Raw genomic sequence first — 26,481 nt, 5'->3', positions numbered from 1 at the left:
TTTGATCCCCAGGTGTGCCAGCACTAAGTATTTGCCCTTTATAAGGCATCCCATGACTCCAATACACATAGTATATGCTCACTAAATTATTTATGTGTGTATGTCAGTCCTCACAAAAACACTGTGAGGCAAGGGCTATTATTATCCCATTTTATAAAAGAATAAACCAAGGACCAAAGAGGCTTTGCCCAGTGTCCCAGGACTAATTAAATGGCAGGGGAACATTTTTTTTTTAATTTTTTTTTTTTTAACATTTAGTTATTTTTTGAGACAGAGAGAGAGCATGAACAGGGGAGGGTCAGAGAAAGAGGGAGACACAGAATCCGAAACAGGCTCCAGGCTCTGAGCTGTCAGCACAGAGCCCGACGCGGGGCTCGAACCCACGGACCGCGAGATCATGACCTGAGCCAAAGTCGGACGCTTAACCGACTGAGCCACCCAGGAGCCCCGGCAGGGGAACATTTTCACAGACTTTTGGGAAATAGAAAGATGAATAAGATGTGGCCCTTGTTTTCCACAAACTTAGAGTCTCAGAGGGGAGGTGAAGATGGTACAAGTCTCATTCCAAGTAAAGAGACAATGAAAGAGGTGCTAATAAAGAACGTTTCGGTGGGGTAGGGCAGATAGAAGGTTGGTTCCAGGTGGGGGCAAACAAGAAGGCTTCATGGAGGAAATAAATGGTAGTTAAACTGGTGGTCTTTGAAGATGGGTAGGCTTGGAAGGAGACAGACTCTTCCTTCAGAGTAGGGTCCTTAGAAGGGTGACCACTGGGTTGGGCCATAGGATGTGTGCCTATGGGGGCAGGGACAGATGATCTGGTTGAGAAAGTTAATAAATTAAGGCAAGACTGGTGGAAATGGCAGGGGTAATGTTCCAAATAGCTGAAAACCAGAAGGGCATAGGTAGCCACCGATCAGAATGGATACTGAGTTTTAAACAGCCCCCATGGCCATGCAGGTAGGGACAAACGGAATACCATGCTGAATATCCTAGAAAGGATGTCACCATTTACTTACCCAGACTCCTTTATATCTTTTGGGAACAGTATGCTCCTGTTTTGCTCTGGAGATCCACTTACCCTACTCTCATTCTATATAGTTCTGGTTGACCTGACCTCACCTTTATACCTCCAGATGTGGGTACAGGATCGAGTCTGGTCTAGCCAATTAGAACGCAACGGTGACTGGTACAAGGATGGACATGTAATTGAAGTTGGGTCAATGAAGATTCTCCCCACCACCTGTGTTGGAACTCTTGAGGGAAAAACAAGCTCTGTTTCACCAAGGAAACTAGGAGAAAGGAAAATCAAATTTATAGACCGAAGAGAGAGTGAGACAGAGAAACAGTGAGTTAGAGAGAGAGAGAGAGAGAGACTAATACTTTATGATTAATTGTTTTTAAATCTCTGGGTCCAGATATGCCTGAAGTTTTCACCCATCCTCTTTAGTTACATGAAATTGGCTTTTTTGTCACTTGCAACCAGAAGATTTCTGACTGATACAATTATGCAGGGTCTCAAATGTCATTGTAAGGAGTTCTCCATAGGCTCTAGAGACATGAAAAGGAGGGAAACAGCTAGGGAGAAGGGAAAGGAAGAAGTTTTGACAATTACTGAAGCAAGCTCCCTAGGGGGTGAAGAAGATTAAAGCAAGAGTGTGGGAAGGCAGAGGGAGTGCCTCCTGGAGAGAGGGGGAGAGGGCTCCTGACTTTTTGAGTTAAAGAGACAGAAGATTCAAGAAACTGGTCTCTGCCATCATCCATCTCCTTCTCTCGGAACCAACACTTAAATTCTTCTATGAGTCTGATGTTAAGTGTGCCAAGACAGGGGCGTCTGGGTGGCTCAGTCAAACATCCGACTTCAGCTCAGGTCATGATCTCGCAGTCCGTGAGGTCAAGCCCCATGTCAGGCTCTGTGCTGACACCTCAGAACCTGGAGCCTGCTTCAGATTCTGTGTCTCCCTTTCTCTGCCCTTCCCCTGCTCATGCTCTGTCTCTCTGTCTCTCTCTCTCTGTCTCTCTCTCTCTCAAAAATAAACATTAAAAAAAATTTAAGTGTGCCAAGACAAACTTAGAACGGCTTCTGTAAGTTACAAAATTTAAAGCACTCACAAATGTCATTCAGCCATTAAAATCATGTTACAAATGAATATGTATTGTTATAGAAGACATATCTAGTAATATGTCAAATAATAAAGTCAAGTTACAAAATTATATATATATATATATATGGATATATATATATATGGATATATATATATATATATATCCATATATATATAGTATAATCTTTTTTTGTTTGTTTAAAATGTATTCATATGTTTCTAAGGAACAGGCCTGAAAAACATTACAGTAGAATATGGTTACCTACCCCAAACCTCCTTTGTTTTTCTTCTTTGTACATTGAACCTCAAGTTTGTTCAGGTGTCCATATCCAGAGCTTAGCTGAAGACTTAATTCTTAAGTCCAACATGGAAATGCTAGTAATTGTTTTCAGGGCAGCCAAAACAGAATTATTATTCTGGCCAATGAGACAGAAAGGAGAGTCTGCTGGAGGGCTTCCAGGAAAGGTATCTTACTAGTTAAAAAAAAAAAAAACAAAAAAAAAACACCAAACTTATGGAGAAGAATGTGGACATTGGAATCCTCATACAGTGCTAGTGGGAATATAAAATGGTGCGGCCACTTTGGAAAACAATATGGCAGTTCCTAGAAAAAGTAAAATACAGAGTCACCATATGGCCCAGCAATTCTATTCTCAGGTATACACCTAAGAGAAGTGAAAACATCTGTCTACACAAAAACTTATCCACAAATGTTTGTGTAATTGACGTAATTTCATAATGTGTAATAACTAAAAAGTGGGAGCAACCCAAACGTCCATCAACTGATGAATGGATAAAGAAAATCCATGTAATGGAAGATTGTTCATTGTTAGAAAGGGATGAAGAACTGATACATTTTACAACATGAATCAATCTTGAAGACATTATACTAAGTGAAATAAGTCAGTCACAGAAGACCACGTATTGTGTGATTCCATTTACACGAAACATCCAGAACAGACAAATCTATGGGGACAGAAAATAGATTCGTCGTTGCTTAGAGTTGAGGGTGGCAAATATGTTGGGGGAAATGGAGAGCGAAGGCTAACGGTTACTAAATTTCTTCCTGAGGTGAAAAAATGTTCTGAATTGATTGTGGTGATGATTACACAAATCTGTGGGTGTCTCTCAAGTCGTTGAGTTGTATGTTTTACATGGGTGAATTGTATGCTATGTGAAATATATCTCAATAAAGCTTCTTATTGAGCTATCTTAAAAAGAGAGAGAGCTACTTACAGGAATAGGTATCCTTTATTCCACTGCAATCTAAGGGAGCTGGATGTTACATCTGCATGCGGTACTTGGAACTGTGGCAACCATCTTTCAAGTATGGAAGAGAGGGGAATGCCAACAAACTGAGAGTGGAAAAACAGCTAGAAAGAAATTTGGTCCTTGATGAAATCTTTGAGGTACTGAAATACACAATTCTAGAGCCATTCTACCTCAGGACTTAATAATACCAGAAGTCCTCTTAATTTCTCTCTCTTTTTCAAAAAATATATTTCTCTTTTGGGGGGAGAGCACAAGTGGGAGAGGAGCAGAGAGAGGAGGACAGAGGATCTGAAGTGGACTCTGTGCTGACACGCTTGAGAACAGCGAGCCGGATGTGGGGATCGAACTCAGGAACCACAAGATCATGACCTGAGCCAAAGTTGGACGCTCAACCACCTGAGCCACCCAGGTGCCCTTTTCTTAATTTCGCTTAAATCTGAGAGCTTTTTGTTTTTTAAATAGCTTATTGAGATGAAATTCACATAACATAAAATCAACCACTCTAAATGCCATAGTTCAGGGGCATTTAGTACATTCACAATGTTGTGCAAACATTCCTCTAATTCCAAAATATTTCCTAGTCACTTCAGGGTAAAACCCCTTCCTCTTTAAGTAGTTTCTCCCGTCTCCTCTTGCCCTAGTCCCTTGGAAACATCATTCTGCATTCTGAGTGTTTCATATAAATGGAATCATACAATATATGGCCTTTTTAATGTTTATTTACTATTGAGAGACAGAGAGACACAGAGCGTGAGCAGGAGAGGGGTAGAGAGACGGGGAGACACAGAATCTGAAGTAGGCTCCAGGCTCTGAGCTGTCAGCACAGAGCCTGACGCGAAGCTCGAACTCACGAACTGTGAGATCATGACCTGAGCCGAAGTCAGTCGCCTAAGCAACTGAGGCAACCATGTGCCCCATTGTGCGTGGCTTCTTTCACTTAGCATAATGTGTTTTGAGGTTCATCTATGTTGTAGCATGTATCAGTACTTCATGCATTTTTATGACTGAATAAAATGTTATTGGGGCGCCTGGGTGGCTCAGTCAGTTGAGTGTCCGACTTCAGCTCAGGTCATGATCTCACACTCTGTGGGTTCGAGCCCCGCGTCGGGCTCTGTGCTGTCAGCTCAGAGCCTGGAGCCTGCTTCAGATTCTGTGTCTCCCTCTCTGCCCCTCCCCTGCTCATGCTCTGTCTCTCTCTGTCTCAAAAATAAATTAATAAAAACATTAAAAAAATGTTATTATATGTATATACCACAATTTGTTTGTTCAGTCATCCATTGATGAGCATTTGAACTGTTTCTACCTGTTGGCTGTTGTGACTAGTGCTGCTATGGACAGGTGTGCACGTGTACTTGTTTAAGTGCTTGTTTTCAATTATTTTGGGTATATAGCTAGCAGTGGAATTTCAGGGGCATAGGATATTTCTATGTTTAACTTTTTGGGGAACTGCCAAATTGTTTTCCTCAGAGGGTAAACCATATTGTAGTCCCACTGGCAACGTATGAGGGTTTCCAACTTCTCTACATCCTCACCAACACTTATTTTCCTTTTTTTTTTAATAGTTACTAATTTATTTTAAGAGAGAGAGAGCATGAGCCTGAGTGGGAGAGGGATAGAGAGAGAGGGAGAGAGAAAGAGGGAGAGAGAGAGAATCCCAAGCAGGCTCCATGCTGTCAGTGTAGAACCCAATGTGGGGTTTGATCCCACGACACTTGAAGGGGTACCTCCTTGTGGTTGTTTTTTTTATTTCACTTGCAGCTAAAGATATTGAAATTGATGCAAGTGTTAATGGTGGTAGAATTAACGGTTATGTCAAGTATTTTCTTCATTTTGATTACCTATATTTTCTAAATTTTCTGTAATCATACTAATATTTATGAAGTCCTTACAATGTACCAGGCACTGAACGTAGACATTTATATGCATAATATCATTTGTTTCTCATAACAAATCTATAAGTCAAGTAAAAGCTGAGTCAGACAGGAAACATAATCTATCCTAGGACACGGAGCTAATAAAAAATGGTGGAGGCATAATTTGAACACAGGGCCCAGGATTTTTAAAAAAAAATTTTTTTACATTTATTTATTTTTGATAGAGAGAGACAGAGCACAAGTGGGGGAGGGGCAGAGAGAGAAGGAGACACAGAATCCAAAGCAGGCTCCAGGCTCTGAGCTGTCAGCACACAGCCCAACGTGGGGCTCGAACTCACAAACTGTGAGATCATGACCTCAGCTGAAGTCGGAAGCTTAACCGACTGAGCCACCCAGGCGCCCCAACTCAGTTTTCTTATCTTAAAACGGAGCTATAGAATATCTACATTATTGGGTTGAGGGGTTAATGCACGTAAAATGCTTTAAAATAGTGCCTGACAGGGAGCCTGGGTGGCTCAGTCAGTTGAGCGTCTGACTCTTGGTTTCAGCTTAAGTCATGATCTCATAGTTCGTGGGATCAAGCCCACATCAGGCTCTATGCTGAGCATGGAGACTGTTTGAAGTTCTCTCTCTCTCTCCATCTACCCCTCTTCCCTCTCGAAAACAAAATAATAATAATAATAATAATAATAAAATAAAATAGTGCCTGACATATAGCAAATGCTAAGTTTAGTTGTTATTACATTGTTATTATTCCAGAATTAAATAAGAAGGCCCTTAAACAACAGCAGTGTCTGGTAAGTATTCACTAAATGTTAGCTCTTAGTGTTATTTTTAACAACTTTATTGAGATACAGCTTACATACATAAATAATGTTACATAATTTGGTATAGTCACAAAGTTGTGCAATCATCACCATGATCAATTTTAGAACATTTTCATCACCCCCACAAGAAACCCTATACCTCTTAGCCATCACCCCCCAATCCTGACGTCCCCCAACGCTAGGCAACCACTGATACATTTTCTGTCCCTCTAGATTTGTGTATTTTGTTCATTTTATATAAATGGAACCGCACAATAAGAAGTCCTTTTGTGACTGGCTTCTTTCATGTAGCATAATGTAGCATTATTTATTTTTATTTTATTTATTTATTTATTTATTTATTTTCTTGAGTTTATTTATTTATTTTGAGAGAGAGAGGCAGAGAGAAAATCCCAAGTAGGCTCTGTGTTATCAGTGCAGAGCCTGACATAGGGTTCAAACTCACAAACCCGTGAGATCATGACCTGAGCTGAAACCAAGCATCCTCTAGCTTAACCCACCGAGCCACCAGGCGCCCCTCTTCTCCTTCCTTCTTATAAAGATTCCTGTGCTGGGGCACCTGGGTGTTTCAGTCCGTTAAGCATCTGACTTTGGCTCAGGTCATGATCTCGTGGTTTGTGAGTTTCAGCCCAGCATCGGGCTCTGTGCTGACAGCTTAGAGCCTGGAGCCTGCTTCGGATTCTGTGTCTCTGTCTCTCTCTCTGCCCCTCCCCCGCTCATTCGCGCTTCAAGATTCTTGTGCTTACATTTAGGGCACACCCAGATAATCTTAACATCCTTAATTTAATCACTTCTACGAAGTCGCTTTTGCCATATAAGGTAACATTGACCAGTTCCAGATTAGGATCTGAATATTTTGGGGAACCAATTTTTAGTCTACCAGACTCCTTGATTCTAATATTAGGAAATAAATCCAGTAACCAATGGAATAGCAATGAAAAAACCTGGCTTGGAGTATATCTGGTTGCTTTCTTACCACTTCTGCCTGAGTGCCTCTTCAATATAAATCCTTTCAGTTCAGAAGGGAAAATTTTGGTTTGGAGTAGAGGAAGAGGAAGACCTTGGCACAGGATCCTAATAACAATTTATGGAGAATTTCCTATGTTTCAAGAAATTTACATCTTTTATTTCTAAAAGATAATTTTGAAAAAATGGGCATTTTATAGAATAAGGAAATTGAAATCCACCAAGAGTAAACCACCTGTCCAAGCTCACAAGGACAATAAACAGCACAGCTAGGATCTGAACTCAGGTCTGCCTAACGGGGACACCAAAAGCCCAGGACCTGGCTATCAATTTCAAACTGCCTCTTGAGAAATAGGAGCTCCCCAGCCTCTAATACATTTCCCTCTTCCTGACATTGACCCTGGTTGGTTATTAGGTCAGAATAACAACAAGAAGATGTTGTATACAACTCAGGCACCCCAGTTCAATCATCTGTGACGCCTCAGGGGCTAGAGTTCACAGTCTGTGCTTGGCACCCCCTGTCAGGGCTTTGACAGGCAATGTGTTTGTTAGACAGGATGTCCTTTCGAGGCTCAACCAAACAGCCCTAGCCCGTCTGAGCTGACCAGCAGAACAGGCCCCCAGGCTGAGTCACCACCCAGATGTTTCACAACCTGTTTGTGCATTGAAGCAGCAGGAACAAGGAAGGTCACTCTGGGTGGCTAGTGTCTTCTTTAGCTCCTGGACAGAAAGGTGGCTCCCAGTACCATGTATAAGGAGATCTTGGCTCACCCTATGCCCGACCAATATTCAGCCAGAGGTTTCTTCGATTCTTCTAGGCTCTCTCTTTGACCAGAGAGAACCAAGGGAAGTTTCAACAAGCCTCAGTTCCTCATCTGTAAAATGGGAAATGTATGCATTTTTTTTAAAGATTTCATTTTTTATGTAATCTCTACACCCAATGTGAAGCTTAAACTCAAGAGTTGCACACTCCTCCAACTGAGCCAGCCAGGAGCCCCGAAAATGTATAAATATTTAAATTATTGTACATTCAACATGCACCATATAATTTAATATTTACAGCAAACCAGTGAAGTAGATGCTATTATTTCATTTCACAAATGCAGATGCTGAACATTAGAGATGTTCTATCACAGAGCTAGCTAGTGAAAGGTCAAGAACTGACCAAAAAAAAAAAAAAAAAAACTGACCACAAGTCTGTACAACTAAAGAGCTTGGGTTCAGAAGGAAAGAGCAAGAGGAAAGTCTAGCCAGTTTTTGGGCTTCCCATTCTATGCTGAGTCATTTAGGCAAGTCCCTTCTGCTCCTTGGACCTTGATTTCCCCATGTGCTCTATCAGGTTGGGGGGAGGGAGCTGAACTGGGCCTGAAAGCTCACTTTTAAGTCTATGGGCCTAAGGTTTCACGTGAGAAGTACTTTTCCTAAGTCACCCCTTTGGTATGGTCTCCATTTCCTGCACAGCCCATTTTTGCCTCTTTTGGGGGAAGAATAGACAACAGTGATGAATTCTTCTAACCTGGAGATCTCTCAGAAAGTCTCAGCTCTTGCTTACAGTTTTTTCATGACTTCCATTGAGCCATGTCCATATCCATAGAACTGGGACGGCCACTATACCAGCAACCCAGTCACCGCACATACCACCCTGCGAGATGTGTCATGTACATTTCCTTTTATCTTCATAATGGCTGGAGGAGACGATGTCACTGCTTGAGGTCACCCAGCTTACAAAGGTGGAGTTGGCATCTCAGCCTAGGTGACGGGGGTCTGCTTCTTTGTCCTTTGCTGGACACTGCCCTTCTTCCTATCTCTTACTACTGATGGTGGGAGAATGGACTGAAACGAATTAAAAGCACTTGGTGAACTGGGGATTGCTGTGCTCATGTGCACCATTAAGGGCTACCATTAGTTCTCTTTTTCTCACTGTAGTAGGAGCTGGGATCTGAGGCCTCAACCATTCTTGCATCTGCAGATAGCTCGAAGGTGGGACCTTCTATGGGTTTTTGGTGCATAGTTGCCAATGGAGATAATTCCATTCACTATAAACAAACAAATGGCAGCAATTAACAAGCAGGAAGGACAACGATATCGAGAATTAGCTCCCTGGTTGACTGGTCCTTATGAAGGACCCTGTGCCCACTTCCTCCTTTGTTTATTGGCAGCTTTTCTCTGCCATGATGATTGTTGTCATTGCCACATTCTCACTCTTGCACCCAAGGAAATGGGAAGAAAGAACCCTAAGAGCAAGCAGAAAAGCCAGTCAAACACAATTCTTTATCACTTCTTTCTACTAAAATGTAGGCTCTGTCAGGGGAGGGATTGAGGCTGTCCTGTTTGTTCTTTTTTTTTTTTTTTTTTTTTGGAGCAAAAAAAAAGGTGATTTTATTAAAGCACGGGGTCAGGACCCATGGGTAGAAAGCACTGCCTGTTCTGCTTATTCTTATATTCCAAGAGCCCAGAACAATGCTTGGCCTACAACAGGCACACAATTAAGTGTTGACTGAACGATATGTCACAGTGTGCTTGCTATGTCCATACAGGGACATACCAACTTTCCTTAAAATTTTCTTTACATTAGTTCTCTTTTTAATGCTTATGCCCTGCCCCCTCAGCCAGGCTACTTAAAGGCAGTGTCTGAAAACACCTATTACATGCTAAGCACCAGTACCATATATCTCTATGGGTATATATCATCTATATTCTATCTATCATCTATCTTCATAGCAATCTTTTCAAGTAGGTAATCTCCTTGTTTTACAGGTTAAGAAAGACTCAGAGTGCTCCCCTGCTAGAACCTCCAAACAAGCTCTCAAGAAAGACTCAGAGAGAGGTGCCTGGCTAGCTCAGTTGGTACAGCATATGACTCTTGATCTCAGGGTTGTGAGCTCAAGTCTCATGTTGGGTGTGGAGCTTACGAAAGAAAGAAAGAAAGAAAGAAAGAAAGAAAGAAAGAAAGAAAGAGAAAAAGAAAGAAAGAAAAAGAAAGAAAGAAGGAAAGAAAGAAAGAAAGAAAAAGAAAGAAGCAAAGAAAGAAAGAAGGAAAGAAAGAAAGAGAAAGAAAGAAAGAAAGAAAAAGAAAGAAGGAAAGAAAGAAAGAAAGAAAGAAAGAAAGAAAGAAAGAAAACAGATTCAGAGAAATCAAGTACCAGCTCAAGGCCACACACCAGTACATAGCTGGGTCCAGATGTGACCTGCGTTTGCTTGTTTGTTAATCCATGTTTAACAGAGTACAAATCCCACAATGATATTGGGAATAGTTAAACTTTTTTTTTTTTTTTTTTTTTTTTTTTTTTTTTTTTGGGACAGAGAGAGACAGAGCATGAACGGGAGAGGGGCAGAGAGAGAGGGAGACACAGAATCGGAAACAGGCTCCAGGCTCCGAGCCATCAGCCCAGAGCCTGACGCGGGGCTTGAACTCACGGACCGCGAGATCGTGACCTGGCTGAAGTCGGACGCTTAACCGACTGCGCCACCCAGGCGCCCCGGGAATAGTTAAAATTTTAATTGATACTTGTCACCTGCCAAGTGTATCAGTCAATCCTTATAAAAACCTTAGAGGAAATTACTAGTATTCTCTCCGCTGGAGAGATGAGGGCATGAGGTTTGCAGAGGCAAAGTAAGTTGCCCAAGTTTACATGGCTTAGACAGTGATAAACTTTAAATGAAAAAAAAAATTTAGGGGCACTGGGTGGCTCAGTCGCTTAAGCGTCCGACTTCTGCTCAGGTCATGATCTCGTGGTTCGTGAGTTTGAGCCCCATGTCAGGCTCTGTGCTGACAGCTCGGAGCCTGGAGCCCGCTTCTGATTCTGTGTCTCCCTCTCTCTCTGCCCCTCCTCCGCACATGCTCTGTCTCTCTCTGTCTTTCAAAAATAAATAAATAAACATTAAGAAAAAAATTTTAAGTAAATTCTACCTCCAACGTTGATCTCGAACTCACAACTCTAAGATCAAGAGTCATATGTTCTACCAACTGAGCTAGCCAGGCACCCTGACAGTGAGAGAATTTTAACCCAAACAGCCTGACTCCAGGGCCCATCTTAAACCCTAAGCAAGAGTGTGTTAACCCACACCTTTCTGCTTCTCCATGGAATCTCCTTGGGCTCCTTTCTACCCTCTGGGCTGGACCCAGAGTCTCCTCCAGGAAATGTTTGAGTTGATAATGCAGATAATAGCATATGACTCTCTGACCCAAGGAAGGGGTTAATGATGATGAAATCTTAGGGGACCAAAAGCAAACCCTCTTCCTTCTAAAGACAGCACATGGCAGACTCACAATGCTTCCAGGTCTGAGACTGGAAGACCACCACCTGCTCCAGAAGGCTGGTATGAGGAGTAAATGAGGGATCCAGACTCACAAAAAGTGCTTCCAACAGAGCCTGGTATGGTACCCAGTAAGCAAGCACTAGAAGGGAGCTGTCAAAGGGCCTCCATCTAGGGAATTCGAGACCCAGTGGGTTAATTATCCTCAGGCAGAAACCACACTGACTTCCCCAGACAGACCTGAGAGGGGAGAAACCCAAACAGACAGTTACAGTTCAGCTAAAATAGGGCTAATCTTTAATCTTTTATGGATACATGTAACACATTAACTATTATAGCCTATCCCCTCGAGGCACCTCAACACCTGGTCAACCAGAGGCGGGGGTTAGGTTGGCTGGGCTAAGTGGAAAGGAGCAGGTAAATAGGCCAATTACCCTTCTGCAACAGACTTTCTTAGGTCCTTGCCTTGAGATTAAGAGGATGAAATGGCTGATGCTGCCTGTCATACAAGGGGCGGGGTAGGGAGATGAACTCTTGAGTCAGCAGCCAGTGAATATTACCGGGCACAAAATAACCTGGGATGTTTTACCGGACTCTCAGCAAACCAAACTCCTTAAGAGCAAGAATTGTATCATTTATTATTTGTCATTGGGTGTTTGCTGTTGGTAGTTACTATTAATAATGATGTCATTGTTTCCATAATATGAAAAAAAAAATCCAAAGGTAAAGAATTACTAAGGCTAGATGTCTCTGTGAATTTTGAAGTCGTAAGGGTTCAACTACCATATTTTTCAACTTGAAGATGTACTTTGTGTCCATGTTTATCAGGCTTTGTCTTATAATAGTACTTGTAGATGGAGCTGTTTCTCAATTGCCTGAAATTCTGTTATTATGTAAAAGCTGTGACTTAGAGTGAATAGTGTCTAAGAATCAAGGTGATAGAATAGATCAATCTCCCACTCCAGGCAAGAATTCCTCCTACCATAATCTCTGCCTCAATACTTCTACTGAAAGGGGTTTACTTCTCATCCAGACGGTCATTTTCACTCCTAGACACCAGCACTGGGGTCCCTATATGTGTTCTTCATATAAAGCTGAAATCTGTCTCCCTATAATTTCCACCCAGCATTTCTAATCCTGTCCTTTGGAACTACACAAAAGAAGTCAAATTTTTCTTAGAATCAGAGAATCTTAGGATAGTAAGCAAAATCTCTGGAGGCAGACAGATCTGAGTTTTAATACTGACTCTACCAGTTATTAGCAAGCAACTTAACTTCTCCCTCATCTGTCAAGTGGGTTAAAGTGCTAAGAGACTGAAATGAGATTAATATGTATAAAGTCTCTGATACCTGATGCTCAATAAATGTCAGTTACTTCCTTCCTCTTCTCCACCCTCATTGCTGATTTCATCATAATTTCATATACTTGAAGACAGATGTTATATTCCACCCTTCTCAAGTCTTTTCCAAATTAAACACTCCCCAGTTTCTAAACCATTCTCCTAATAGTAACTCTGATTCATTACATACCTACAATACACAGTATGTGTCATGCACTGCCAAAGGCCTAACAAGTTAAATAACTTGCCTGAGGCCACATAAGCAGTGTCTGGGATTCAAGCCTAGATCTGTCTGGCTCTAAAGCTACATCTTCAAATCTAGATCCTATAGTAATGCTGTACAATTGCAATAAAATGCTAGCCACATATGTAATTCAAAGTAATCTAGGGGCGCCTGGGTGGCGCAGTCGGTTAAGCGTCCGACTTCAGCCAGGTCACGATCTCGCGGTCCGTGAGTTCGAGCCCCGCGTCGGGCTCTGGGCTGATGGCTCGGAGCCTGGAGCCTGTTTCCGACTCTGTGTCTCCCTCTCTCTCTGCCCCTCCCCCGTTCATGCTCTGTCTCTCTCTGTCCCAAAAATAAATAAAAAACGTTGGAAAAAAAAAATTAAAAAAAAAAATTAAAAAAAAAAACCAAAAAACAAAGTAATCTAGTAGTTATATTTTAAAAAGTAATAAAAAAGGGAAAAATTAAACTTAATGATATATTGTATTAAATTCCAAATACCCCAAATGTCAGTTCAACATGTGATCAATTTAAAGAGTATTATGCAGGATTCCTGGGGGGTTCAGTCGGTTAAGCATCTGACTCTTGGTTTCGGCTCAGGTCGTGATCTCACGGTTCCTGAGTTCAAGCCCCACATCGGGCTCCACTCTGACAGCGTACAGCCTGCTTGGGATTCTCTCTCTCCCTCTCTCTCTCTCTCTCTGCCCCTCCCCTGCTTGCTCTCTCTCTCAAAATAAATAAGCTTAAAAAAATTTAAAGTATGACACTTCACATTCTTTTTATCATAGTAAGTCTTCATAACCCCATGTATATCTTATGGCCATAGCAGATCTAGCCAGATTTCAAGTGGTTAGTAACCACTCGTGGTTTGTGGCTGCCACACTGGATAGCACATACTAGAGCAAAATTGCAGTGTCCCTGGCCTGGAATCTAAGGACTTAGGTTTCCCACCCCCAAATCCAGTGCTGGCTAAATATAGGAGACCAAGAAAATCATTTAATAATCCTTCTGCTAACCTCTGTTTTCTACTAATCATTCTGTCAACACAAACAATATTTATCAAGTGCCTGCACCGTGCCAGGCATTATTCCAGGAGCTGGGGATACTGCAGTGAACAAAACAAAGGCCCTGCTTTCACGGAGCTTGCTTATGACTTTAATGGGGTGGGGTGGATAAACAATTCAGTAAGTAAGCAGTATGTCGCCTAGTTAAACGTGCTATGAAGAAAAATAGAGCAGGAAATGAGGGAGGCACACTTCCTATAATTGCAAAAGACTTAAGATGAGAGTTATCTTTAACATGTTCAAGAGCAATGAGAAGAACGTGGCTGGAGCTGGGTTGGGGGGAGCAGGCACAGATGGGGATGGTGGGAATATGGTCAAAAAGGTAACATGTGATGGGGGCAGGTCATGTAGGCATAAGGAGGGCTTTGGATTTTGCTCTGAACGGAGGGATAACATGACTGATGAGGATGCTGGGGTTAATTAGGTTGAAAAGCAATGGTTATACCTTTTCCATAGGACTACACATATAGGAATCAGCCAATAAATGTCAGGTCATTCCTGGGGAAATATTAGTTTGTAACACTAAGAGTGAGGGTCTAGCATTGCATATAATGGTGGTGTAGATCTATCTTAATTCCCATCAGGCCACTCTTGAGAGCTGATGAAGAAACTGTGTATAGGTACATGTGTCTGGAAATTCATACTGATGGTCTGCTGTCCCAATGAAGACTGCTTAAAAACTGGTCCTAACTAACTCTTTGAGCCCAGTCTGGTGACTGGCTGGGAAGCATTAATGTATAAACTTTTCTCCTCCTTTGCTGGCACGAACTGTAGTAACTGGGGAAAGTCACTGTGGAGAAAGAGCCCAGGAATTCAGAAGGAAGCATGATAAAGAGACAAGCTTGGTGTCAGAAAGAACTGAACTTGTGAATGAGTTCTGCCATTTGCTGGCATTTGGCTTTGGGTAAGTCACCTTACCTCTCTAAACCTCTTTTTCCTCTTCTGTAACATCGAGATGGTAATATGTACATTTTAGCAGTATTTGGCATATCTCCACACATATAGTGACAAGTTATTGGTGTAGAGCAACAGTTCAATAATCGGTAGTAATTGTGATGTTTTCAACAAAATTTTTGAACACGTACACACACAAAGCACATTATTATGAACTGAATGTTGTGTCTCCACCCAAATTCGTGCGTTGAACCCCTACCCTCCAACGTAACAGTACTAGGAGGTGGGGCCTTTGGGAGGTGATTACAATTAGATGAGGTCATGATGGAAATGCCCCCCGTGAATACAATTGGTGGTCTTATAAAAAGTCCTCTTATAAAAGTCCTGAGAAGTTTGCTTTACTCTGCTCTTCACCATGTGAGGATACAGGAAGTCAGCAACAGCGGCCCAGAAGTGGGATCTCACAGAACCCAACCCTGCTGGTACCCTAATGTCATACTTCTAGACTCCAGAACTGTGAAGAATAAATTTCTATTGTTTATAACTCACCCATTCGATGGCATTTTGGTATAGCAGCTCCAGCTAAGACACACATTATGTGAAGAAAATAATGATTCTTCCCTTCAGGACGTTCACAATCTGTACCAGGGAGATGAAACATGAACAAAATATATTCAATAAGACAGAATGGGCTTGCACAAATGAGATACAAGATATAAAACCAATAACAGTTACAACCATTTATTGATTGCTTACAATAAGCCAGCCACTGCGCTAAGTGTTTCATAAACATCTCATTTTATTTTTGCAAATTCCACCTTAAAAAGTACTATTTTTATCTCTGTTTCACAAGAAAGGAAGCTGAGGCCCAGAGAGGGGAAGTGAGTTGCCCAAGGTAGCACAGCTGGGTAGTGGCAGAGGACAGAAGTGAGGCCCATTCTAGGCTCCAGGCCTCACATCCTCATCAGAAAAATCCATCCCTGTAACTCCTAGGCTTTGTCCAAGTTTTACCATTTTGTTCACAGATTTCCTGTCCATCTTTTTCTTTTTTAATTTAACCCTACTTTGAAATGCCAGCTAAAATATGGATAAATACTATGGTGCCTCAAGGGACCCATAATTCACTGGACTTTCCACAGTTGGTGTCTGTATATGAAAAAAAGAGGGCCAGCAATTTTACAACCTCCTCCAGTCATTAGAGCGCTGAGAGCTTGTCATTCTGCCCAACATTGTGAATCACCAGGCAGATCAGGAGGCACATCCTAAGCCCTGGGGTATATGCAGCCTTAATAACCATCAGAGTCCTGTGCAAGGTCCAGTTTCTTAGCCGTCTTGTCTTCCTGTTCTACACTCTTTCAGGGTGATCTCAATTATTCTCATACCTTCAGCTACCATCTATCAGGCTCTGACTCTGAAATGACTACCTCCAGCCCAGCTCTCTCTCTTCTAACTCTGGCTGGGCACTACCACTTGTGTGTTTCATAAACACCTCATGCTCAATGTATCTACATATGAACTCACCTTTCCTGCCTCACCCACACTGCTTTGTGTTTCCTAGCTCAGAAAAAAAGCACTACCGTGGCCACCCCAGGTAGAAATCTAGACACCTGTGACTCCTTCTATCTTTAGCTCTGGTTAGTCATCAAATCATTCTGTATTTTTAAAATCTCTTTTTTCTTGCAATTATTTCTCAGTTGGAATTGCGTCAAAGCTCCTCACTGGTCTTCTTTCTCCAAGCTCTCCTTTCTCAAGCTTTTCTCCACATTGCAACCAGGGTGATCTTTTTATTTTGTATTATTTATTTTGAGAGAGTGAGTGGAAGGAGCAGACAAAGGGAGAGAGAGAGAATTCCAAGCAGGCTCCTCAGTGCAGAGACTGATGCACACTCGAACTCAAGAACTGTGAGATCATGACCTGAGCCAAAGTCCGACACTTAACCAAATGAGCCACTCAGGGGTCCCCCAGGTGATCTTTTTAAAGCTCACAAATTTCTTTAGACTGGCATGCAAATTCTTCCAGATTCAGGGCCTTACTCCTTCCCTGGACTCATTTATTTTGGCCCCTAACCTCAGATTCTATATCCTAATTCTACTTAACTCTGTGTCCTTTTGTACATGCTGTTCCCCTCACCTGAAACTCCCTTTCCTCCCTTCTTTATCTAACACCTATTGATCCTTCAGGTTACTCTGGGCTTTGATGACCTTTTCCAGGAATCCTTCATTGATGCCCCCACGATGGATCAAGTGTCCTGCTTGCTTCCAAAGCAGCTGAGCTGTTGATACCTCATTTTTCTATTGAGTCAAATCACATGGTACAGGCTCCTTAGTTTGACCCTCTGATTCCCACAACTTGCCTATAAACTCTTTTGAGGGTACAGATGGGAGTCAACAGCTAACAGAAAGTCTGGAACAGTCTAGCCTTTCAAGAAATGTTCAATTAAAAAAAATGAATGGGAGGTGGTGTAGGTAACAGCGGGGGAACTAGACCTAGAAGTGCAAGTAAAGTAATTAAGAGAGAGGGCTCTGAAGTCAACCATCTTACGTTTGTATCGTAGTCTCTCCACTCCTTTGTACGCTAACAACTCGTTGCCTGGGTTTCCCCATCAGTGAAATTACAGTAATGATTGTACGTGGCTCATAGGGCTGCTGTGAGGGTAAAATATTAAATTTTGATACTCTGTTCAGTATTTTTTGCATTAAATTTGTAAAATATTGCATTAAAATATTATTTATCTTAGCCACTGAGTGTCTTTCTTTCTTTTGTGGCACCAACATTTTTATTTGCCCACTTTCCTGCTCTCTTTCAACATTATAAACATTAAGGAAACATTACAAACCAAATTAATCTTTTTGATCCAAGGTTTTGTTAGGAACCATTATGTTACAAAGAGGTGGCAAATCTATGCCTACTTTTATGATTCTCTGGCCCCTCTCAACCTCTGGGTGTCACTTCTCTTGTCCTTTTTCGGCTGTCCTTAACAGCCACTGAATTTCTGGTGTCCCTTTGATTCTTTCATTACAGGAGAGTGCCTCATCCACTTCACTCTAGTCCTCACTTTGTCCGCACCTTATACACTCATCACAAATCAACGTTCAACAAACATTCGTTGAATTTACTTATCTCCCTATATTCTCAACCTGAAGTAAAATATATACAGTAAAGTGAACAAATATTAAGTGTTTTGCTAAGCTCCCCAATTGTTCAGAACATTATACTTCGCAGTAAAGGGTGTCTTTTCACCCTCTCTCCTCTGCTTTCTGCAGCTCCCTTCCCCAGGCTCTCTTTTGCCCGTCAAGAGATTTCCTAAGGCAAAACTTTCCAGGTCATCGAACTTGAAAAAATATCTTCCTACAGGGTGGCCTATGACATCAACGACACCGGTAAATCCCAGAGGAACGCTCCAAAAGAAGCCGCCATCTCCCATACAGCAGCAAGGCATCTTGCGCATGCGCTTCTGCTTGCGAGCCAGAAAAGAGGAGCTTTTTATCCCTTCTCGGCACCCTTACGTCGGTGTGGAGATTTACGTGACGACAGCCTCTTGCCGGAAATGGAAAGACGAAGAAGAGGTGTTGCAACACCCAGAGGGCTTTAACTTTAGGGCTGGGGGCTAATTGTCGTTTAAAGGCTCCGACGTGCTGGGGTGAATATATTACCCATTTTGCGAGTAGAGACTACAGCGCGCCCGGAGTTGTGTTTCTAGTGTAAGTGGGCACGTGTCTTTGATGCTGACTTAAGGGACCTAAACCGTCCTCTTAAAAACACTTTCCGCCTCGCTGGCTTTGAAAGGCGTTTTCAGGGAGGCGGAACGCCTAGATTTTAGTCTGATCCAAGCTCTGCCACCGACTTCCTGTGTCCTTGGGCCCCTCTCCCAAAGACACAATATTTTCATCTATAAATTAAAGAGTAGACAAAGTCTCTTAAGTCACTTTTCGGGTCTGAATGTTATCGCATGTCACAAAGTCTTGGAGGTGAAATACAGTTGGCCCCATTTTATAGGTAAGACATTGAGTTCCAGGGTGAGAGGATTGATGACTTCTTCAAGATTGCACAGAAAACTTTTAGAGATTTCAGACTTTGAGACTAGAAGATTATGCTGTAACTCCATGACCAAGTCTCCTTTGTATATTTCTGTATCATCAGTTCCTGAAACGGGCCTATACCAGCTACTCAAAAAGTTTGGGTAAATGAATCTTTTGATGTCAAGGCCAATGACTCGAGCAGATCTGTTGTCTCTCCATCCTTCTGATGTATTAACAATGTAACTCTTCTTCAGGTGTTTCTTGTGCTTTACTTGACTGGGGACTCCGAAATCAGTTCTGTTGTTTTCAACTTAATCGGAGACCATGGAGGCACCTCCAGTCACCATGATGCCTGTCACTGGAGGCACCATTAATATGATGGAGTACCTGCTGCAAGGTAAGTGAACAAGGCAACTTGGATGGCCTGTTTTCCTCGTTCTGTTCGGCATCTGTGGAGGTGAGAGGCTGTTAAAGGCAGCCTGTATAATTTCTGGCACCCAGTAGACAACAACTTTTTAAGGTTTAAATGTTGGGGCGCCTGGGTGGCTCAGTCGGTTAAGCGTCCGACTTCAGCTCAGGTCACGATCTCGCGGTGCGTGAGCTCGAGCCCCGCGTGGGGCGCTGGGCTGACGGCCCGGAGCCTGGAGGCTGCTTCCGATTCTGTGTCTCCCTCTCTCTCTGCCCCTCCCCCATTCATGCTTTGTCTCTCTCTGTCTCAAAAATAAATAAACGTTAAAAAAAATTATTTTTTAAAAAAATAAATAAAGTTTAAATGTTAATTATGGTCACAAACACATAACATTAAATTAAGTGTACAGTTAAGTAATGTTAAGTGTATTCGCATTGTTGTATAGCTGATCTCTAGAATTTTTTTATCTTGCAGAACTTAAACTCTGTACCAATTAAACACTAATTGCTCCTTTCCCCTCCCCTCAGCCCTTGGTAACCACCTTTCTACTTTGTTTCTGATTTTGACTACTTTAGATACATCATATGAGTGGAATCATACAGTGTCTTTTTGACTGGCTTATTTTACTTGGCATTAATGTCCTTAAGGTTTATCCCTATTGTAGCGTGTGACAGGATTCCCCCTATTTAAGGCCGAATAACATTTTATTGTGTGTAAATACGTTTTCTTTACCCATTCATCTGTCATTTGGGTTGCTTTCACCTCTTGGTTATCGCGAATAATGCTACAGCAAACATGGGTGTGCAAATATCTCTTCAAGATCCTGCTTTGAATTCTCAATATATGCACAGAAGTGGGATTATTGGATCCTATGGTGATTCCCTGATACTATTATTAGCTCCATCTTATAGATCAGGAAATAGGTAAAGCAGTTTTCCCAGATGAGAAAACTCCAGAGAGGGTAGTGATTTTCAGGAGGTCATATAATGTTTAGTGGAAGAATTTAGTCTTTAATTCAGATTATTCTTGTAATAACTTAGTATGAACAACATAAGGTTATTCTCATTCCTCAGGCTACCTCTCATTCAGTCCTTCCCAACTCAGTAAGTGCCACTGTCATTCACCAGTTGCAAGAACGAAACATTTAGGAGTCAGTCTCTGTTTTTCACTTTACTCCCATAGCTAGTCCATCTCTAAGTCTTACTCATTTTACTTCCAGAGTATATTTAAATTTTTTTAATGTTTATTTATTTATTTTGAGAGAGAGCAAGAGAGCACAAGCAGGGGAGGGGCAGAGACAGAGGGAGAGAGAGAGTCCCAAGCAGACTCCCGCACTGTCAGTTCAGAGCCCGATGCAGGGCTTCAACCCACAAACTGTGAGATCATGACCTGAGCCAAGATCAAGAGTCAGACGTTTAACTGACTGAGCCACCCAGACGCCCCCCAAAATATATCTTAAATATGTATTTTCTGTACCTGTAGTACCACATCCTGGTTTATCATTGCTCTTCTGACCTACTTTCATAACCTTTTACTCAGTACATTGCTTCCACTTTTGATTATCTGTCTCTTTCCAAATAACAGTCCATCTTTTTAAAAAATTGTCGTATTGGGGCACGTGGGTGTCTTACTCGGTTAAGCATCTGATTCTTAATCTCAGCCTGGGTCTTTTTTTTTTTTTTTTAGATTAAAAAAATGTTTATTTTTGAGAGAGAGTGAGTGGGGGAGGGGCATAGAGAGAGGGAGAGAGAGAGAAGAGAGAGAGAGAATCTCAAGCAGACTCCACACACTGCCACATTTTGCCATATTTGCCTCCTTTTTTTTTTTTTTGCTATTTTTTTTCCTTTTTTCAGATTTTATTTTTAATCTCTACACCCAACATGGGGCTCAAACTTAACACTGAGATCAAGAGTCGCATGCTTTACTGAATATGCCAGCTTGGCACCCCTTTTTTGCTATTCTTAAAGAAAATCTCTGACGTTATAACATTTTACCCCTAAACTCTTCAGTTTGCATCTCTAAAAAACAAGGATATTTTTCTTTAAAAAAAAAGTGTGTATTTATTTTTGAGAGAGGGAGTACACATGCAAGTGGGAGAGGAGCAGAGAGAGGGAGACAGGGTCCAAAGCAGATTCCACACTGACAGCAGAGAGCCAGATGCAGGGCTCAAACTCACAAACCGTGAGATCATAACCTGAGCCAAAGTCGGACGCTTAACCAACTGAGCCACCCCAGATGCCCCAAAGGATAATTTTCTTCATAGCCCTAATGCCATTATTATTATCTTAAGAAAATTAATAATATATTTCAATATCATCTAACATCTAGTCCATATTCAAAAGTTTCCCCCCAGTTGTCCCCAAAATGTGTTTTGGAACCAGGATGCAATCAAGTTTCATGCATTAGATTTGATAATTGTGTCTCTTAAGTCTCTTTTAATTTGGATCAGTCTCCCCTCATTCACACTTTTTTTCTTCATGACCGTGTCTTGTTGAAGAGTCCATACCAGTTTTCCTGGAATGATTCTTTTATAGTATAAATCGGTCATGTCTTTCCCTTTTGTTGAAAATAAAGTGTGGAGCTCATAGCTGCCCTGGTGACCTTGGGGTAAAATACCACCCTCACCAGAGACTGTGTGTAAGGCCTACACACTGTGGCCCAGGCCACATCCCCCTTTCACTGGTGTCTTCCTTCTCACTCACTGCACTTCAGGCACACTGATACCTTTTCATTTTCTTGAATTCCCCAGCTCCTTTCCTGCCTCTGTGCCATAGAGCTTAATGATCTCTCTGCCTCAGTAGTTTTCTCCAGCTCTTTAAATAACCATCTCATTTTCATCCTCAGGTCTCAGCTCTGTTATATCCCCTTAGGGAGACCTTCTCTGACTCCCACCCCTCAGGTCTTTTCTCCACCCCCACCAATTGCTCTCTATCCCACCCCCCTTTTATTTCCTTGTATTTCTCTTCACATACTTATTTATTTTTTGTTTCCCCCACTAAATTCTAATCTCCATGAGGACATAGACCTCTACTTCCTAGCATAGTGCCTGGAATTCAAGTATAGGTTGAGGGGGCACCTGGGTGGCTCAGTCAGTTGAGCGTCTGACTTCTGCTCAGGTCATGATCTCCAGTTCAAGAGTTCGAGCCCCACATCGGGCCCACTGCTGTCAGCTTGTGGCCCACTTCGGATCCTCTCTCCCTCCCTCTCTGCCTCTCCCCCACTCTCTCTCTCTCAAAAATAAATAAACATTATTAAACAAAAAAAAAAAGAAGAAGTATAGGTTGAATGAACTTAAACACTTAAAAAGCTCTAATGTTTGAGGAATGAACAAACACGTCTGATACTGTCCCGAATGTAGGGTACAATGTATTGAATGTAGAACCTGTTCCCTGCTCCCATGATCTTCTATCCTGTATTTAATCTGTTATTGCTTTTCCTACAACACTGTCCATTGCCAAAAATTCATTCCTTTGAGTCCCATTATCAATGTTTACCACAGTAACAGTGTATACTCTTACTTTAACAGATTTATTCAATAAACATTTGAATATGTTCCTAGCAGCGGAGGAAGAAAGATGAATAAAGTATCAATGCACAGGGGAGTCTGGGTGGCTCAGTCAGTTATGTGTCCAATTTCGGCTCAGGTCAAGATCTCATGGTTCATGGGTTCGAGCCCTGTGACGGGCTCTGTGCTGACAGCTGGGAGCCTGGAGCCTGCTTCTGATTCTGTGTCTCCCTCTCTCTCTGCCCCTCCCCTGCTCGTGCTCTGTTTCTTTCTGTCTCTCAAAAATAAAAAATGTAAAAAAAAAAAAAAAAAATTAAAAAAAGTATCAATACACAATTGATATATTGAAAGATAACAAAAGAATCGAAGTAATAATGCTAAAGGAAACTAAAGCAGGGAGGTGGAAAGTGATCGGAGGGAGACCTGCAGTCTTCATTTAGGGTGATTAGAAAAGATATCTCTGATAAAGTGATACTTGAGCAAAGACTGAAAGAAAGTGATGGGATGAGGCATGCAAATACTGGTGAGAAAAATGTTCTATGTGTAGGGAATAAGGGAAGGGGCTCTGAAGAGCAATACTTTATCAAATACTTGGCATTTTCAGGGAGTAGCAGGAAGATCACTGTGGCTGGAGAGAGTGATGTAGGGGGATAGTGAAGGAAATAATGCTGGACTGGTAGAGACCACAATGTATAGGGCCTTGTAGATGATACTAAAGACTTTGGGATTTATTTTGAATGACACAGGAAGCCATTGGAGGGTTCTGAGCAGAAGAGTGTCATTATCTGCCTTCTATTCTAAAAAGAACATTTAGCTGTTGTGTGGAGAAGAAGCAGGCAAGGGTGGAAGTAGCTATTGGAAAAAACAGGCAAGATATGAAGGAAACTTGGACCAGTTGGAAATGAATGAGGGAGTGAGAAGTGGTTGGATTCTGCATGTATTTTAAACATATGGATTGGATGTAGGTGTGGGGGAAAGTAAGGACTCCAGATGATTCTGTGGTTTGGAGCCTGGGCAACTGGAGGCAGAGAGTTTCCATTGATTATGATGGAGAAGACTGCAGAAGGAATAGGATTCTGGAGGAAATCCCACAGCTGGATATTGAACATATGAAGGTGAAGATGTCTGTTAGGTATCAAAGTGGAGAAGGTGAGTAGACAGTTGGTTATATGAGTCTGTGGTTCATGAGATATAAACATGGGAGTCCTCAGGCCATAGATGATATTTAAAGCCATAACATTAAATTAGGTCACCTAGGGAGGAAGAGATTGTTGATAAAGAGGACCAGGATTGAGTCCTAGGATCCTCTAGTAATTAGGGAAGATGAGAAAGACCCAGCAAAGTAGACTTAAAAGGAATGGTCAGTGAATTAGGTGAAGAACTAAGAGTTGTGTCCCAGAGGCCAAGAGAAGATAGATTTTAAAGTGGGTATAATCTAATAATCTTACCAAAATGCTGTTAGGAGGATGAATAAGAGAACAAAGATTAGTGTATTTCTATGGAGCATTTGGTTCTCTTACTTCGATATAGTGTGTAAAAAAGAAATGTTATAACCTATAGATGGAAAACTTGTGTTTGCTGGAAATAGAAGATAATTTTTTTAAATAAATGACAACAAAAGAGTGTTGTTATTATTCTAGATAGATGCTCTTGCTGTTAAAGACTCTGAGCCCAAAGCCTGCTGGAGATTAGCATTTAGAGAAGGCCTAAGGACTTTCTAGTACCAGATAAGACAATGCAAAACACTGAAAGGGAATTAACTTTATCATAATGTTGTCCAATACTTTGGCAGTATAATCCCTCAAAAATCTCATATATTGGACCAGTACTTTACAGAACACTGCAGTAAACTGTTTTGGTTTTTCATTGAAGCTTTTTCAATCTTTTACTAATCCCAGTACCCTAAATTAAAGATGGGACTCAACAATGCTCTTTCCTTCTTCAGGAAGCGTTTTAGATCACAGTTTGGAAAGCCTCATCCACCGCCTTCGTGGTTTGTGCGACAACATGGAACCTGAGACTTTCCTTGACCATGAGATGGTATTCCTCCTTAAGGGCCAGCAGGCCAGTCCGTTTGTTCTAAGGGCCCGGCGTTCTATGGATAGGGGAGGGGCACCCTGGCATCTGCGCTACCTGGGACAGCCAGAAATGGGAGACAAGAACCGCCATGCCCTGGTGCGAAATTGTGTGGACATTGCAACATCTGAGAACCTCACTGACTTCTTAATGGAAATGGGCTTCCGCATGGACCATGAGTTTGTCGCCAAGGGTCACTTATTTCGTAAGGGTATCATGAAGATTATGGTGTACAAGATCTTCCGCATCCTGGTGCCAGGAAACACAGACAGCACTGAGGCCTTGTCACTTTCTTATCTCGTGGAACTAAGTGTTGTTGCACCAGCTGGGCAGGACATGGTCTCTGATGACATGAGGAACTTTGCTGAGCAGCTGAAACCTCTGGTTCACCTAGAGAAAATAGACCCCAAAAGGCTCATGTGACTAAGACAGTCTGTCTGCCACTGGGGCCTGCCCTCACCTGTTACAAAAAAGAAAATGTAGTAAATTCCCCTTTCCACCACTGCCAGCCAGGCATTCTTCCCTCAGAAAGGAGGACAGTGAGAACTTAGTTGGTTCTTTGCACAGTTTTCCTCATGTGGCAAACTTGTGACAGGCTTTCCAGATTAAAGGCTCAGGATAACCTGAAGAATCTATCCAATTCCTCTGTATAAAGATGGAAAACCAGAATAAATTAGCTTTTAGAAAGAAAAATCTTTTGAATTTCTTTTTGCTATTTGTGTATCAGATTTGTAAAGTAGAGGCTGTGAGCTTGTATTAGTTGGTAATAAAGCCTGTGAAGAAAAACATCTGTGATTTTGATTCTTTGTTACCCTGCTAATTTGGGGTAGATTAACTACCAGTTGGAACAAAAAAAAAAAAAAAAAAAAAAAAAGGCAGTTTTTAGTTTTATTATTTTTTTATTTTTATTTTTTTAATGTTCTTTTTTAAGTTTATTTATTTTGAGAGAGAGCAAGTGTGAGAGGAGGAGGGACAGGGAGAGGGAGAGAGAGAATCAGAAGCAAGCTCCACATACCATCAGCATGGAACCCAGTGTGAGACTTGATCTTGTGAACTGTGAGATCGTGACCTAAACTGAAATCAAGAGTCCGCCAGTTAACCAACTGAGCCTCTCAGGCGCCCGGCAGTTTTTAGTTTTAAGTTTGATAGAGGTGAGGGGTGCTTGGGGGTGCCAGTTGGCTAAGCGTCTGACTCTCCGTTTCAGCTCAGGTCATGATCTCACGGTTTTGTGAGTTCAAGCCTTGCATCAGGCTCTGTGCTGGTGGTGCAGAGCCTGCTTGGGGTTTTCTCTCTTCTCCCTCTCTCTCTCTGCCCCTCCCCTGCCCACACTATCTCTGTCTCTCTCTAAATAAATAAACAGGGGCACCTGGGTGGCTCAGTCAGTTAAGTGTCCAACTTTGGCTCAGGTCATGATCTCACAGTTCATGAGTTTGAGCCCCGTGTGAGGCTTTGTGCTGACAGCTCAGAGCCTGGAGCCTGCTTTGAATTCTGTGTCTCCTTCTCTCTCTGCCCCTCCCCGGCTCATGTTCTGTCTCTCTCTGTCTCTCAAAATAGATAGGTAAACAAACAAGCAAATAAACTTAAAAAAAATTAAAATTTTTTGATAGAGGTGGTAGTTTTTACCTTTAACCAAAGTGGCACATTTATCGAAAAA

General features: G+C 41.9%; 1 protein-coding gene and 2 long non-coding RNA genes across 10 annotated transcripts in view; 1 reads left to right on the top strand and 2 right to left on the bottom strand.

The window, feature by feature from the left end:
• Positions 1 to 278: 278 nt before the first annotated feature.
• On the bottom strand, positions 279 to 2,569 carry LOC109256747 (uncharacterized). The gene is made up of 3 exons (XR_002075760.2): positions 2,369 to 2,569; positions 1,120 to 1,289; positions 279 to 792 (listed from the first exon to the last, which is right to left on the bottom strand). It is a non-coding gene; the product is annotated as an uncharacterized LOC109256747 (long non-coding RNA).
• A 3,505-nt stretch (positions 2,570 to 6,074) lies between these two features.
• On the bottom strand, positions 6,075 to 18,247 carry LOC109256755 (uncharacterized). The gene is made up of 4 exons (XR_002075762.2): positions 16,340 to 18,247; positions 15,368 to 15,457; positions 8,558 to 9,077; positions 6,075 to 7,916 (listed from the first exon to the last, which is right to left on the bottom strand). It is a non-coding gene; the product is annotated as an uncharacterized LOC109256755 (long non-coding RNA).
• A 98-nt stretch (positions 18,248 to 18,345) lies between these two features.
• Positions 18,346 to 26,481, top strand: part of LOC109256754 (mediator of RNA polymerase II transcription subunit 18) — a 131,577-nt gene continuing 123,441 nt past the window's right edge. For 3 of the 8 annotated variants that reach the window (XM_019432358.2, XM_053898710.1, XM_053898697.1), the window contains exons 1-2: positions 18,349 to 18,519; positions 19,092 to 19,234. In XM_019432358.2, coding sequence (XP_019287903.2) covers positions 19,162 to 19,234 — 73 coding nt within the window. In that variant the 5' untranslated portion in view covers positions 18,349 to 18,519; positions 19,092 to 19,161. Of the gene's footprint in view, positions 18,815 to 19,091; positions 19,235 to 24,696; positions 25,616 to 26,481 lie in introns of those variants that run through there. The other 5 variants (XM_019432368.2, XM_019432367.2, XM_019432366.2 and 2 more) reach the window with 3 other exon arrangements.

This window comes from Panthera pardus, unplaced genomic scaffold (genome assembly GCF_024362965.1).
Source record: "Panthera pardus isolate Hobbes unplaced genomic scaffold, ASM2436296v1 HiC_scaffold_11, whole genome shotgun sequence".
Taxonomy (NCBI): domain Eukaryota; kingdom Metazoa; phylum Chordata; class Mammalia; order Carnivora; family Felidae; genus Panthera; species Panthera pardus.
Note: the sequence above shows the minus strand (reverse complement) of the source record. Positions and strands in the feature narration are given on the sequence as shown.